Source organism: Ranitomeya variabilis, chromosome 7 (assembly GCF_051348905.1).
Source record: "Ranitomeya variabilis isolate aRanVar5 chromosome 7, aRanVar5.hap1, whole genome shotgun sequence".
In the NCBI taxonomy this organism is placed as follows: Eukaryota; Metazoa; Chordata; class Amphibia; order Anura; family Dendrobatidae; genus Ranitomeya; species Ranitomeya variabilis.
The window spans coordinates 231,142,853-231,160,193 of record NC_135238.1 but is presented as its reverse complement, the minus strand read 5'-3'; the positions used below and the strand labels follow the sequence as shown (position 1 = coordinate 231,160,193).

The window sequence follows — 17,341 nt, the reverse complement described above, 5'->3', positions numbered from 1 at the left end:
CTGTGTACATACATTACATTACTGATCCTGAGTTACATCCTGTATTATACCCCAGAGCTGCACTCACTATTCTGTTAGATTACATAGGGGGCCTTTGAAATTTTGCCAATCTTAAAGAAATCTCATTGTCAGGTCTTTTAATTTCCGAGTGCTCCCGCTATGGAGTAACAGAACACTCTTTCTATATACTGCTCACCATTTCCCATCTTCTTCTGATTTTCGGTATCTTTCCTCCATCACTCAAATTAAAAACCAACCGAGCGCAGTTAGTAGATGCACAGTAATGGCGGAGTGTCTGCAGATTACAGAACATATTGTTGTGAAGTGACTCCGGGGAGATCTGAGGCTTCCAATGTGCAGACAGGAGTCAGATAATCTCCGGATGAGTCATTGCCACTGCATCGCTTTCTGCTGAGACGCGCCATCATGGAAAAACACAATGGGGAACATTTACAATACATGTCACATACGCCGTCTACTTCATACTGAAATATTTCATTGGAAAACTAGTAAATGTGTCTATAATCACAGCAGTCTGGATCCTTCTAAAGGTCTCGCAGGCTCTCGTTAGCATAATAGCATTATAAATAAGACTGCGTAGCTGCATTAATAGAGATTCTCTCGTATTCCGGTCCATTATTTGGTTCTAATTAATTCCGTTATATATTTTTATAGGAATTACTTTTCCTTTTTTCTGATAAACTCTAATCCCGGCGGAAAGCTGTAGAGATAAATGGTGAAATTGCCGGGGTGGTCACCACTAGGGGGAGCTCAGGAGCTTACTGCATACTGTATAGCCTGTGAGCTCCCTCTAGTGGTGACTACTCAGGATGTGTATCATTTAACTCTTTGGCTATGCAGGAGATTGTATTTTTGTACAAGACCTATGGGATATTTTAGTAATATTTTAGAGCACATTGTAAAGCTATGATGAGTTAATGTGTACCTGTCATTTCAGGTGACTGCTCAGAATAAGCTGTCCTGTGTGTACATGAGGAATAACACTATTTCTGGCCATTACATGACTTGTATGCTGCATTGTTGACCAGTTCTTCCCTCGGCAGGCTTAGTTTCTAATGTTCAGTTGTCTCTGAGCTGGTGGGTAGAGACTATCTGCTATGATGTACACAGCACACACACATATAAGGGATTCCTGCTCTCCCGTGTCTATGTAGCCCATGTTCAGGAAAGTCGCGTCCAAAATCCCCAGGTAAACGCTCGGATTTCTGTTGCAGAATTCCCGCTATGTGGATTTTCCAACCTCTGTTTTCTGCAGTGCAAACTCACCGTTTGGTCCATTTGTGCCGTGGCAAATCCATAGCAAAATCTGCTTTTGTTAATTTGCTGTGGATTGTGCTGCTCAGTTCCCGTGGATTACATCTCCATGGCTGGAAATCTATGGGAAAACTGTGGATTTCTGCAGCGTGGGTGAGATTTCATCATCTTGCCCTGTGCTGCCATCCTCTGTGGATTTTACTTCTGCAAATCCGCAGGTAAAATCCTCATCGGATCCTCCGCATGTGACTCCAGTAAAGGTGTCGTCATTGGGATCGAAATATCACATCCCCAAAATTCTCACGTGAATCTCTTTATGCCTCTGCTCAGCCGAGCTATCAGGACCTGACCCGTGCGAGGAACCCATCGCAACACGTCTTCACTGCTACCCACACCTGGCCAGACGGAGCCCGCAGGCTTATCTATGGGAGGTACGAAGGAGGCCGGGACCCCCCGGCGCTGCCCCTACAGGTGCCCAGCGATAGCCACCATTCTTGGTCAGAACTGAGGAGGAAACTTCCCCGTGGGAGCTCGGACACCGGCCTCGCAGATGATGTAGCAGAAAGTTCTGAGCGGATCGAGAGGATGAGCCAGATGAACCGCGTGGCGGAAGGCAACCAGATCCGGCAGTCGGAAAGTCGAGAGGAAGGAGGACGGATATTCAGAGGTCGGTGGCTGATTGGGGGATGACAAAGCGTCGGCTAAGTGTTCTGTTAATGTGTCTGCTGTTGGCAAAATTGGGGGGCAGTTATTATACCCACCATTACATCCTTCTTGATTAAGCAGGCAGGGTGGCGAGGATATTTCACCCCCTAACTGAGGAGACTTAATGTTCTGGAGTCTAAGAGAGTAGAACTGTAATGGAACAGCAGAGCCATAATGATGTAGCAGAGCTGTAATGATGTAGCAGAGCTGTAATGATGTAGCAGAGCTGTAACAAAGTAGAACAGTAATGCTAAAGCACAGCTGTTGTGATAAAGCGGAGTTGTAATAATGTAGCAGAGCTGTAATGATGCAGCAGAGCCATAAAGATGTAGCAGAACTGTAATGATGTAGCAAAACTGTAATAATAATGCAGAGCTGTAATGATGTAGCACAGCTGTAATGATGTAGCAAAACTGTAATAATAATGCAGAGCTGTAATGATATAGTATTATACGATGGACACTGGTAACATCTGACGGCCGCTGACTTATGATATGTTTTGTTCTGCCCGAGCCTCCGCAGGTGTGAGCACAAAAGTTCCGGTCGGCGTACATTGCACATGTGGGGGTCAGTTCCCCTGCACAGCATGCACAGCGGCAGACGCAGTCTTTACCGGTCCTTATTCCGCGTCTTTATGTGTCTGTACAGCGCATCCATAAAGTAATGTGTTCCCCATTCTAATACTCCATGGAATCTGCCACAATTAACCCTTTGTGCTCCTCGATGCAAACTCTGCAGCATCAGATATCCAGACTGTGCCCATAATGGCGCATGAGCCCCAGGTCCACTGTATCCTCCTGAACCGAACCTCTGAAGCCTCAGGCGCCGTTATATTTTGGCGTTATGTATCAGTACGGTGTTTATAAGATGGGCGCTATGTTGATTTCTGTGGGTTTGTGCATCTGGGGCAAAATTTTCACCAAAGGCAGATTTCATTGTTAAATGCTGCTCATTTGCCGCACCTTTAATCTCCGGATGGACAATCCGCTGCGTATATACACTATGGGGGTGAATCTGCCTCCACACGGAGCATTCAGCCTCCTTCACTGCAAACACCCGGCCCCGCACACAAACCGCGTGCACGGAGATTACAGACCTCCACATACAGATCCATAACATGATGGTGTCCATGAGGCCAGACTCTTTGGTTCTCCATCTTATCATCCAGTGAGTAATCCGACGCGAGGTGAAGGGTCCGGGAAGATACCGTAGCCCCCTGTGGTGGGACCGCGCATACATTACTCTGTACACAATCCATTACTCATGGCGGTGGCTGGGACCAGATCCTATGTGATCCATCTTCTGTGTCACAGGTTCTATTGGGATTCAGAATGCGGCGGAGGCTCAGTCAGCGCCAGAGATGGCCGGATTGTTAGACGTGCAGAGCTTGGCCGGCGTGCTGGAGAATTACGGCGTGGACCTGAAGCAGCTCAGTGACGCTCAGCTGGAGCAGCTCTCCGTGCTTCTACAAATGCTCCAGACTGACGCTCCGCAGAACCAGGGTGAGACGTCACCGATCTCGTCAGTCATGAATATAATGGCAGCAATGCAGTAAAGACTGACACCGGCACGGTCAGAGAAGCGGCAGACGATGACCACGATGCTTATCCAAAAGTTACACAAAGTTGGTGACAACTTTTTTCTTAGAAATTAATATTATGTCATTGTTTTTGCAGGAACAAGAAGTGGAGACAGAAGCACGCCGAAACGCGTGAGTGCAGGTTTATCATGGGATCATGGGTATAGCAATAAGGGGTGCAGGGGTGCCCAAAAGTCACAAGACACCAGGATTATAAGGGAATGTTCACAAGCAGCTTTTACAGGTGCAAAAATCCAAGGTGGCTTACACGAGAAATCCATGTCAGAAATCATGAGGATTTTTCCTCCCAGATTTCCAATTTTTTTTCTCAGCTTTTTGGATTTCATCCCGTAGAGTTTTTTTTGAGGCGGAGATATATAATACAGGTAGTTTTTTATAAGCTTGCCTGTTCTGATGCAGCTTTTGAAGAGTTTTCTGACACAGTTTTGAAACTTTTTTTGCTTTTTTTTTTTTTTTGCAACCTTTCGACTCGATAATCGTAACATTTCCAGTGGATTCCATGAGGAATCTGCATCAAACAACTGACATTGCTTTTTTATTAAACCTCGCTGCAAGAAAACTTGTGAAAAAGTCATTGTATGAACAGCGATCTCGATTTCACACTGAAACTATTAGGATGAGAATTTGAGGTGTTTTTTTTTATTTCATGGATTTTGGAGCGGATCCACTTTAGAATCCTTGTAAAAAAAAATCCCTTTGACTTCAGTGTAAAGTCTGGTGTGGATTTTCCTTTTTTTTAACTGGGTGGTTTTTAAAACCTCCTCTGAAAATAACTGAATGAACATTGAAATCAATAGGAAGAGAATTCGAGCAGTTTTTGATGTGGACTTTGGAGTAAAATCTGATCCTAAAAATATATAGAAAAAAATCAGTGTGACTATGCCCTAAATCGCCCATGGTATATAGGAGCCTTTGCAGGGACCCGGGAGCTGTAAATTAGGCATTATACACAGTTATTTCTAATAATGTTGCAATTTTCACAAAATCTTAACCAAACAGTTTGTGCCGTTTTGGACACAGCAGATTTAGCTGCAGATTTTCTACTGCGGACGTTTCTGAGCGGAAAGGTCCCATTCACTTGTGCCATAAAATTAACTTTCTTCTGGTCCTGGAAACCCTGATTTCTGCCAATACAACTCCTGCAGAGATATCACCCAGAAAGTAACATGGGCAGAGGGTCATCTTTACATTTACTAGACAGATCTGCTCTTCCGGAGCCTCGGAAAGTTGGGTGACATCCTTTTTAATATGACAGAATGCAGCAAGGAACCTTGATACCTTTGTTTCTAAGAAATGGTGTGTTACTTTCAGATCTCGGAAGGCGAGATGCAGCATTCTTCTGGGGCTCAGCCCCCCTACCCCCCTCCAGACATTATCCAGAGGGACACCTCTCCGGCCCCTGCGGCACTTAATGCTGAGCGGGATGGGGACAATGTCAGGAGCGCCACCCCCGCCTCTATCACCACCCATCTGGCTCCTGACGCTCAAACAATGGGAGAACAACAAGCTCATCTGCTGGCTGCCATCAATCAGGGGTCAAAGATGGGGACCCTCGAGAAAAAAAGTTACCAGGAAATTGCAGGGATCCTGGATCATTCCGAACTGAAACCGCAAGTAGCCACTGAAGACTATGGATACATCCTCACCGATGAGAAGTAAGTTCCTGTGATGTCACACAGCATCGAGGCTGGGGGAAGGGAAAGAGGCGATGAAGAAGGAGACGCTCACTAAGCCTCAAAAAGACAGAGAGCAAGTTCATCTGAATTAAAAATATTCAATAGATTCCTTGCATCTAAAAAATGTTTCCTATTTGGCTTTTTTTTTTTGCCCACTTGGGTACACTGACCATTTGGGCACTAGGTAGCCCATAGACCACAACTCAGCGGAGATCACTATATATAGATTTCTACAGCCACCACTAGAGAGAGCTTACTACATACAGATTTCTACAGCCACCACTAGAGGGAGCTCACTACATACAGATTTCTACAGCCACCACTAGGAGGAGCTCACTACATACAGATTTATACAGCCACCACTAGGGGGAGCTCACTACATACAGATTTATACAGCCACCACTAGAGGAGCTCACTACATACAGATTTATACAGCCACCACTAGGAGGAGCTCACTACATACAGATTTATACAGCCACCACTAGGGGAAGCTCACTACATACAGATTTATACAGTCACCACTAGAGGGAGCTCACTACATACAGATTTCTACAGCCACCACTAGGGGGAGCTCACTACATACAGATTTATACAGCCACCACTAGAGGAGCTCACTACATACAGATTTATACAGCCACCACTAGAGGAGCTCACTACATACAGATTTATACAGCCACCACTAGGGGGAGCTCACTACATACAGAATTATACAGTCACCACTAGAGGGAGCTCACTACATACAGATTTATACAGCCACCACTAGAGGGAAATCACTACATACAGAATTATACAGCCACCACTAGAGGGAGCTCACTACATACAGATTTATACAGTCACCACTAGGGGGAGCTCACTACATACAGATTTATACAGTCACCACTAGGGGGAGCTCACTACATACAGATTTATACAGTCACCACTAGGGGGAGCTCACTACATACAGATTTATACAGCCATCCCAAGGTGGAGCTCACTACATACAGATTTACACAGTCACCACTAGGGGGAGCTCACTACATGCAGATTAATAAAAAAAAAAAAAAAAGCTCTCACCTATGGCTGGTCAGTTTGTGGCTTAAGGGTTCTTTTTTTGTCCCCAAAATGTCACTGTAGCAATTTGCATTGATGCATTCCCTCATTTGCTTTTTTTCTGGTGAACCCATGAAAGTGGGAGGAATCTGTTTGACATCTTAATGGATGATGGGGGGATAGTTTATGCCCTCAGATCGTCACTTTCGCCTCATCCCAGCCTTGAACAAGTGGTTCATATTGTCCAGGTTGTGAGCTGCCAGGCACAGCAGAGGCAGATGATGAGAGTCAATAAGTGTAATTGCTGTAATTTTATGCAATTATTCCCGAGCAGCATCAATGAGTGCACTAACTAAGCCCGGGAACACGGGGAGGATGAGCGGGGGTAATAATTAGCATCCAAAAATAAAGGATTGGTGGAATATTGCCCCGTGGGTCTGATATTTATGGTGTCGTGTGCCCTAGGTTGTATATTGGATTACCCCACTTTAAGTGAGATATATTATACTTATGTATGTGTATATAGATATATATATATATATATATATATATCCGTTCAGGGTCACTACGATTCCAGTTTAGCTGATAAATATTTATGTGTTGTGACAGTAGGATGTTTATTCCGTTACAACAATCCGCCATACTAGGAATTATTTCATTTGTACGTCCACTTCTAATAGTAATACCGCACGATGAGACCCGTCACATACCGAACACTAACAGATGATCCGTGATCGATCGATCACCAATCCTCATGTCATTAGCGAAAGGTAGAGCGGCCACTACAGGTCAATTGTAGTATTACATTTCCCTAATAAAAATGAATGCCAGACCATGTAATGCCTAGCTGGGCTGAGTCCTCCAGAGATGAAGACCCTCTTTGCAATGGCAGATAGAGGGGAAATCAATACCTTCATATTATCCTTGTACTAAGATTGTGCCTTTTTGACATATATATTGCTCTCCCCGCAGAAATGACTATAATAGACACAATAAATCCAATTCATTATTGAAATTTGCACCTATTTTTGTCTAGTTTTTGGTGTTTGTCACCTGTTTTTTATTTGCACGTTATTCCTTTAAACTGTACCTTTTTTATGCCTACTTTATATGTGTTCACCTGGTTTTTTATGTTTGTCATTGTGCACAGGGTTTATGTTTTCTAGATGTTTTCCGCCACCGTAATTATTTTATGTATATTTGAATTTTTTTAACTACAAATTTTGCAGCCTTGTAGCGGAATATACTGCTTTGTGCTACAAAATCGCAAAAAAGGTTGGAGACAAAAATAAAGAGCATTTTTCATTTGGCATAAAATTCATCAACTGCATACCACATAGTAAAAAAAAGAGAAATAATTAAAAAAATAAAAAATAAATTATGAAACAAGACCTGAAGTTTTATTCAGGGTAAAATTTCTTTGTTCTGCTCCAGCTCTTCGGGGGTAGCAATACAATATACAATAAATTACTACCTCCAGATCTAGGAAGGACCCTCAAGGAAAACCTCTGCTAGTGCAAATTCAGATACTTTTCCATTTCTAATTTTCCGTTTTGTGGAACTCTCCCTGCGTTCTCTTGAAACCTTTAATGGAACTCACAATTACTGTTTAATGTTCCCACAGCGCTCCCGCAGGGGAAGTGAAGTATTACAACGTTCCCATTGAAATCAACTTTGCTGAGTCCTCCACAAGGTGGATGATACGGAATAAGGGACTTTCCTATTTTTTGACTCTGACTATTAAAAAAATGGGTTTTCCAACCAGACAACCCCTTTAGTGATACAAAAGGCAACACTTATACAAGACACGAACCTGCAGTCTGTCAGATAATAGCAAATGTTGCAAATGGTTCTAAACCTGAAGTAATAGGACAGATGCATGCAGTGAGGATATTTGCCTCCATTAACACCTATGGGGGTGGGAAGGTCACTTTACCAAGGGAAGGGCCACAGCCGTGGGCTCACCTCCACCCCTCTGCCTTTCTCCGTAGGCCTCTGAGCCTGTTTAATGGTTTTCGTCTCTTGGATATCCTGGCCCGACGTGTCCACATGTCCACTTCCAGCTTCATCAACATCAGGTGAGGAAGAATGATCCATCCCACCATATACAGTAATACAACGGGGCAATAAAAGGGAGTTAGTATCAAAGGGGGTTCGCCATAATGAAAATTTTAATGGTGCAGATGTGACCCGATGGGACCCCCGACTAATGACAACAATGGGAGTCTGATTATCCTGTGGGAATGGTGCGATGGTCACGCACGTGCACTACTGTGGGATTCTCGGCGGTCCCCCGATGGGTTGCGGTCCCACCCATCAGACATTTCTCCCCTATTCTGTGGATAGATGATAATCTTCCTTATGGGAATCCACTTTAAAGTGTGGCGAAACAAATTTTCATAGATTTGCTCATCTCTGGATGCATTTGATATGACTATATTGGGCGTGTATACTTTTGCATTTTTTTTATTGCTACAGTCCATCAAAAATGAAGCAAGTTTGCAAATAGTCTTGATTAAAAAAATCTATTATTGTTTTGCGTATGCAGCTCCCATGCATCTCCATGGTTACAGACTACAAACAAACCCTGGGCGTAGTCTGCTCCGGCAGTCGAGTGTTGCAGCCGTCTCGTCTGTCCCCTCTTGTTAATAACCCACAGATGGTAAAACAAGAAAGAAGAGTAACTTGGGACTGCAAGATCAGACTACACAAGGTTTGTTTGTAGTCTGTAACCATGGAAACACATAGGTCTGCAAATGAGCGGTGTACACAAAACAGTAGAATTCTTTTTACAGTTACATACTTTTCACGTGGCGCAGGCAGTAGTCGTGGGCGAGGTGCACTACATGAAACTGGGGGTTCTAGCTGGTTGCGTGGACTTTGTCTATGGGGGCGCTACGCCCTTGCAGGCCGCATGATGCCGGTGACTTTGGTTGGCCAAGACCAGATGTTGTCAAGTTCCATGAGGGAGACCGCTAACAACAACGTAGAGCATAGGGTGTCAGTGGAATGGCGGGTGCAAATCTTCATGGATGTTTCTCTTAACACATAGGACATCTTTATCCACATTCATTCTCTCCTTCCTGAACTCACTCAGTTCTTCCTCGGGTAGTTCCCCTGCCTTCCCCACAACCCGGCACAGTACTTCGGAAGCTTCCCTAGCCCCAACAACGGCACTACAGTCCAGTGAGCGAGAGTCCTGTACTTCAACTCGCGGCTCCGCATCCTTTTCCCCTGAGCAGAGCTACTTATGCCACTATGGCCGTTACTTAGCTTCTCTGCTTGCCAACGCCTTGGAGCTACCACCCGGGCACTCACTCTCTCACGTTTTCTGCTCTGATGCGTCCCGTTACCTCTCTGACTTGTGAACTCGGGACCGTCCCGCTAGGTCTCCTGCCCCAGATCCCGTCTCTGGTAAATCACTCAATCCATCTATCACTTTTCCTCTACTCTGGATCTTGCTATCCATCGCCTCGGTCTCCTCTCACTTCAGGGACACCCACTTCATGCCTCTCTGCTCACTGGTCAGACCATAGGTCTGCCTCGGCTGTACGCTAGCCCCTATCTGCCTCCAGACAGGAAACTCCCTCTGTCCCTTCACCTTGGCCACTCCCACTCTGGCCTAGTCCCAACCATTAACCCTAACTGTCCCTAGCAACCACTTAGTGCTGGGCAAAACACAACTCTACCACTATCAACACCCATTACTAAGCATACTACACATCACATTAATACACATATTTTCTAGAGGGGGGGCGTGGGCAAAACTTCCTTACTATAGATGTGGATTATCTAATGGCTAGACTGGGGTGTAAAGTTTAAAGGATCCCCGAGTTCTTCAGTCTTAACCCTTACAAAGAAGGAGTTTACTGCAGGAAGAACCCCAGAATTCCCAGGAAAGCAGATAGGAGAGAAGATGGGAGTATAGCAAGAGTGCGGAACAACAGGTACCATATGAATAATCTGCAAGGCGAAACAAAAACAATATAAAAAAACGAGGCCGAGTTTAGAATCAGGGTCAATGTGGAGTTCGCACGGAAGACAAGCGCCAGGACAGGTTATGAACTGCAGTCAACAGACAAGGCAGTATGACCCTAAAAAAAACATAAGGCTCTAAGTCAACCTCGGGCACTGGTTGCCTTAGCAGCCTGATGCACTATCCAACTAGGGGAAGATATCCACAGCCCAAGGGAGCATGGCCACAGCGAGAGGAGTCAAAAACAAAGGAGAAAGTCTCCGGTTGGCAACCAGCTGGATACGGCCATCAGTAGGGGTCATTGAAGCTCGACGGGACCCATGACTGGAACTGGACAAGGTAAGTAACAAGAACATTTTAATTAAAACTAATTGTAAAGTTGCTTCAATTGCTATTTTCTATTAACATGCAAAAGTGGACCTGTCCTTTAAGTGATACAATTCTATTAATAACCCAATCTTGGAGCATCGCCGCGCATTCCTTCCTCATCAAACCCCAAACTTCACCGCAGTAACTGTATACACAGTACAATCAGTATTTCGGACCAACTTGTTACTCTTGGTATTTCAGACCTGCAGTGCTTGAGTTTAGTTTAGCGGTCTTCCTGTCTGAATGGCTACTATTTGATGTTATGTAGCTACTAGTGATGAACGAATGTGCTCTGATCAGGTGTTATCCGAGCATGCTTGTGTGCCAACTCAGTGTGCTCGAAAGTACAGCCGCAACACATGCAGGGATTGACTACCAAACAGGCAATCCCTACATTTGTTGCGGCTGTCGAACAGCCACGAGACATGCAGACGTGGGGACTTAAACATGTTATTCGAGCACGCTGAAGACACTCAGCACCCGAGCATGCTCAGATAACACCTTATCCAAGTACGTTCGCTCATCGCTAGTAGCTACATGCAGTGAGATGGTCACTGGAAGTTGCACCTGCTTTACGATTTAGTGCACAAAATTGATGTAGGTCCTTTTCAGAGACACCACAAACAATTACGCAGCTTTAGGACAAATAAATTAGATACATTTGGAAGAAAGTCACAGCTACATAAGTGATGAAGATGTAATACCCGAAGTGGGGGGCATGTAATGCACTCTGTCCTCATAGCAGTACTGCGGCCTGTTTTGTGTACATAATTCTCTATTCCTGCAGAGGTTTCAGAAGCAAATTTCCCCAAATTCACACCTACACCGATTGGTGTTTTGTCTCAACAAGAGATTAGTCATCCATGATGTAGTATCCCATATTGATGACCAGTCTAGTCATAAAAGATATTGGAAACAGGAGATACCAATAGATAAGTGTGAACAGTGTACTTCTAACCTGGAGGATTTCCTTATTTTTATGAAGTTCCAGAAAACAGATTTCTATGTAATGTGAATGGATACATTTCAATAATGAATTGTCTCATCCATATAGTATGAATGGAAATATGTAGGTATAGAGAAAAGTATATTTAGAAAGGATTATAAGGAATCTATTGTCTATAAGTAGAGGTGAAGTTCAGACCCATGGCGGTTCCATATCTGCTAATTTCTTAGAAGATTTTGCTATCAAAATATTGATCTAATTTAACTATTTTGTCTAAGGTAAATGATCAGCAATTAAAATGTTAAAGGAATTATCCACTTTCTCTTGATATGCAGCTTTACTCACAAACTGCCTAAAAATAATGTCCTTAAAATGGCTTCTAATGGAGGAGCATTTAAGCAGAAAAGTCCATTAGCCTCCTTGAATTGTAAAACGCCTTATATGGAAAAGCTGCTTTTCTACTGGAGGAGGTCAAGTCACATGCTCCTCCACTAGCAGTCATTTTATAGACAGAAGTACTGTCCACTTTGTGAGGAAATCTGCGCTAAATAAAGTGGCCAACCCCTTTAAAGCTGTTGTGATTAATATTAATGTCCATGTAATATAATTGTACATAGGTTTAGAAGAAAGACTGTAGTAAGAAACATAGGGAACCTAAAGTAGGGGTGATACTCAGCTCCATGGCGGTTCCATATTTGATGAGTTCTAAGATGTGTTTAATCATAATCTCTTATCTGACTCATTATACTGTCTAAGGTTGATGAACAGCCAAAAAATGTTATGCAGATAATATTGAAGATTATGTATGCAGCTCCATATCGTGGTTATATAGATTTTATAAAGAACATCAGATATTATTTTATGAGATACAGTTAATTTTATATTACAATATATTTTCATGGGTAGATTCAGTCAAAAGGGCTGAGTGAGATCTAAGAAAAATTTTGCAAAAAAACAAAAACACAACTATACTTACTAGTTCACACAACTAGTCTCTGCACCACTTCTTTGGTTGTCTTCACCAGTCTTTGTTTATTTTGCTGTACATGCACGTGAGAACTGCATCCAATCACTGACGTCAGTGGTATCATAAAGAATATGCTTGGATATACTGAATATGGATATACTGTTTTGTTTTTTAAATGCTCGACAGCCCTTTTCAATTACCGTAAATGTTTTACAATTTAGTGACCAGTTCAGTTGAGCTATTTTCATCAATCACTTTTACTGTTACTTATCAGTCAACTTGAAGTTATATGACAGACCAATCAGCTGTCAGTATGTACTGGAAACTACTGTAGCATATATTTTCAAAAGTGCAAAACTATCATATCAAGCCAACAAATAACAGGGACTCACGTGGCACCCATTACGGTGCCTTACAGTGCCATACAACTAAATAATGATTGTAGAGGCATATACTGCCTATATCAGGTTCTTGGTGTCTTTGACACTCAGGACAAGACATTTTGTCACTACTTTGTCCGTGTGGTCAGTACCAGACAGATTCTCTATTATCTGATAGGTAGCAGACAAAAACAAGCATTTTGTTGAACAAAAATAGTGTGGAGCAGGAAAAGGAAGACAGGACTCGCAATAAAGCCCTTACCCGTGCGCTTTCTAGGATAAGAGCTGATTGCCATCATTACTACATAATCCTTGATGATACAGCTGAGCTCAATTTGTTCTTTGACACAACTAATGTCAGTGATTATTTTATGGTTTTCTTTAGAGCTGCATGTAAACCTACGGAGTTTGATTAACTCGTGGTGCACCAAAAAATAGTAAAAAAATCAAACATGTTGAGGTCTGCTGCATCTTTATTTTACCCTTCATTAATAATATGTAATAGTCCTGGTATTTTGTATGTGATTCATTTTTGGTGAAATAGCACTCAAACTCCTCTGGTTTCCCTACAGTATTGCTGGATCGGCTGTGACATTCCGGATCCGAAAAAATCGCCAAAACTTGACACTATCAGATATCACCAACCAAGCAAGTGAGTAGATTCTGATTTATTTCCAATGTATTTTAAGTAAAAAATATAATAATAATAATAATAATAATAAGCAGAATTAACATTTAAGGTTATCTGGGAAAAAAAATTGCAGCAGTTTTGTATTTGAAAGGGCGTAGTTAAGAGGGTCCAGTACCGCGTCTAACCACATGGTGTCACTACAGAGCTGACAGCTCAGGCGGTGCTTATTACTGGCCTAGTAATGAGATCTGTGATTATATCAATATCATCTCATTAATGAACTTGCTAATTTCAAAGTTGTCCTCTTAAAGGACATTTAATCTAAATCGTGTGTGAACTGCCAGTGAACTAATAAAACATGTAGAAACTGTTACAAATACAGTATTTAAAAATAAAAATGATATATAAAATATAGTACAAAAAAAACAGAACAAAAAAAAAATCCCATACGAATAATTGAATAGTGTCAGTTAAAACTACAACTGGGAGTTTAAGATAAAAGTAAAAGAAATGAAATATGGCCGTATGTACAAAGGATTAAAGGTGTAATCACAAAATATCTTTGATGGCTCAGTTTGTGTCATGTAAAGCCTTAAATAATTTTGAGGGAGGAGTATGAATTTGCCCATGTCCCCCAAAATAGCCCATGGCAAATCACTATTAATTATTTATTGCTCTTGGACATGTCCTCCCGTAGTCCTCTCCCGGCGGTCGAGCATGTGCAGTTGAGGTTCCCTTTTCTCCTAGCGCTGGCTCACTTTGTGCTGCCCATGCGCGGTTTCCTGTTCTTACTACACTGCAGGTGAGAACAGTTGTGTGACTGTGCCATCCTGGCATTATTGGAGCACCCCTAGGATTTTGGGAAAAGGAGAATGAATGTGGGATTTCTTTTTTACATTCAGAGGTTGAAAATCACAGCTGCAGTTTGTTACGATGCAATAATGTAAGTGCAGCGGCCAGAGACTTAAAATGGACCTGTCTTTTTCAATTAATATGTATATTTTTTTAATCCGGTATGAACGCCGCTGTTCTCCTGAATCCGGCAATGTTTCTCTTTTGTTCCTGCTCTTCTCCGTTCCTGAGATATGGCCTCCTCATCCCTGTCTATAAATATAGGCTTGTTTGCCAAGTGGGCATGGTCATCACTCTTCTCTCAAGTACCCCACCCCTTTGGCTAAAAATATATATATATATATATATATATATATATATATATATATATATATATATATATATATATATATATATATATATATATATATATATACAGAAAATAACAGGCCACATTTCAGCAATTGAGAGGCGCAGGAATAAAAGAGAAACATTGCCGGATTCAGGAGAGCAGCGGCATTTACACCAGGGGAAAAAAATATTAATAGTAAATGACAGTTTCTCTTAAAGGGGGTATCTCTGATAGGGAGTTAAGAGGTGCCCTAATAATTATAGTAATAATTAGCACTAGTCCTAATAATAAGATACGTGCACAATACCTGCTATGCAGCTGACATGCTTCATGGTGCAAAAAGGAGAAACACTGAACAGCCCCTTTAACTTTATCCTTCGCTATTCATAATACTGTCTGCTGATATGTGGCAGAGAGACCTTTAGCGCCCCCTTAGGTTACAGGCGCTCTTTCCATCTGCAACATTTGCACCCCTGTAGCTTTTTGCATGACATACTCAGCATAGAAAGAAGGCACAAAACCCAGTGGAATTTGCTTTAATATATTGTTTCAAAATGTATCTTTTCTCATTGTAAATATTTACAGGAAATATAAAATAAATATTTGCATTTCTTCATCTTTCAGTGGCTTTGAAGTCCGACCTGCAAACTGAGACGGGTGTGAAGATTGTGCAGACGGGCACCGGACAGGTGAGGAAGACGGATCTCCTATCCTTCATGTGGATGCGTACATGTCATGTCAGCGCTGCGGTGGTCTCAGTCCCAATATATCAGTCACAATCTTTGGGAATTACTTACCTGCTGTTCATCTTTTTCACTCTTGGCTATTAGGACGTCGCTAGGATCAATGACTCCAACTCAGCTGCATTGTCCTTTGGAGTCTGATATAGTCTGATAGCCACTGTCTGCCTCATTCTATTGCTTTGTGTCTCCATGCTATACACTGCAGCTCTGATTGTTTCTATGCACAGCACCTATTCTCAACAATCTCAGAAGTGATTGAATAGAAAGAATTAGTTTAAATTAGTAAAAATCAATTTCTCCTGCTGTTGTGCAAATGGAACAGACAATAGGTAGAAATGATCAGCAATTACCAAGACAAAACCTATAAAAGAGTGGTTCTGCAGGGGGTGACCACAGACCATTTCTCTGTTCTCATCCTTTTGGGCTGTTGTTTTGGTCACTTTTGCATTTTGCCATTGCTCTCACCCCTAGAGGTACAGTAGCATGAGGCGGTGTGTAAAACCCACAGAAGTTGCTCAGGTACTTCAACTCATCCAGAATGGTACATCAATGTGAGCTGTTGCAAGAAGGTTTGCTGTGTCTGTCAGCACAGTGTCCAGAGCATGGAGCAGATACCAGGAGACAGGCCAGTACACCAGGAGACGTGGAGGGGGCCGTAGGAGGGCAATAACCCAGCAGCAGGACCGCTACCTCAGCCTTTGTGCAAGGAGGAACAGGAGGAGCACTGCCAGAGCCCTGCAAAATGACCTCCAGCAGGCCACTAATGTGCATGTGTCTGCACAAATGGTTAGAAACTGACTCCATGAGGATGGTCTGAGTGCCCGACGTCCATAGATGGAGGTTGTGCTCACAGCCCAACACCGTGCAGGACGCTTGGCATTTGCCACAGAACACCAGGATTGGCAAATTCGCCACTGGTGCCCTGTGCTCTTCACAGATGAAAGCAGGTTCACACTGAGCACATGTGACAGACGTGGCAGAGTCTGGAGACGCCGTGGAGAGCGATCTGCTGCCTGCAACATCCTTCAGCATGACCGGTTTGGCAGTGGGTCAGTAATGGTGTGGGGTGGCATTTCCTTGGAGGGCCGCACAGCCCTCCATGTGCTCGCCAGAGGTAGCCTGACTGCCATTAGGTACCGAGATGAGATCCTCAGACCCCTTGTGAGACCATATGCTGGTGCGGTTGGCCCTGGGTTCCTCCTAATGCAGGACAATGCCAGACCTCATGTGGCTGGAGTGTGTCAGCAGTTCCTGCAGGATGAAGGCATTGAAGCTATGGACTGGCCCGCCCGTTCCCCAGACCTAAATCCGATTGAGCACATCTGGGACATCATGTCTCGCACTATCCACCAACATCACGTTACACCACAGACTGTCCAGGAGTTGGCGGATGCTTTAGTCCAGGTCTGGGAGGAGATCTCTCAGGAGACCATCCGCCACTTCATCAGGAGCATGCCCAGGCTTTGTAGGGAGATCATACAGGCACGTGGAGGCCACACACACTACTGAGCATCATTTCCTTGTCATGAGGCATTTCCACTGAAGTTGGATCAGCCTGTAATTTGATTTTCCACTTTGATTTTGAGCATCATTCCAAATCCAGACCCCCATGGGATATTAGTTATGATTTATGGCGATCATTTTTATGCTTTATTGTTCTCAAAGCATTCCATTATGTAACAATTCATGTAATGATAGATTTGTAACTGGAATATTTCATTCAGTGATATCTAGGATGTGGTGTTGAGCAGTGTATATATGTATATATATATATATATATATATATATATATATATATATATATATATATATATATATTGAAAAGCAGCACTAGCAAGCAGCATGTGAAAAATGGGTGCCA

General features: G+C 42.9%; 1 protein-coding gene across 3 annotated transcripts in view; it reads left to right on the top strand.

Annotated features, from left to right (window-relative positions):
• Positions 1-17,341, top strand: part of PTPRN (protein tyrosine phosphatase receptor type N) — a 68,756-nt gene that overhangs the window by 25,071 nt on the left and 26,344 nt on the right. For 2 of the 3 annotated variants that reach the window (XM_077273124.1, XM_077273126.1), the window contains 7 exons: positions 1,606-1,942; positions 3,294-3,482; positions 3,657-3,691; positions 4,892-5,235; positions 8,277-8,363; positions 13,496-13,575; positions 15,362-15,426. In XM_077273124.1, coding sequence (XP_077129239.1) covers positions 1,606-1,942; positions 3,294-3,482; positions 3,657-3,691; positions 4,892-5,235; positions 8,277-8,363; positions 13,496-13,575; positions 15,362-15,426 — 1,137 coding nt within the window. The remainder of the gene's footprint in view (positions 1-1,605; positions 1,943-3,293; positions 3,483-3,656; positions 3,692-4,891; positions 5,236-8,276; positions 8,364-13,495; positions 13,576-15,361; positions 15,427-17,341) is intronic. The other variant, XM_077273125.1, reaches the window with a different exon arrangement.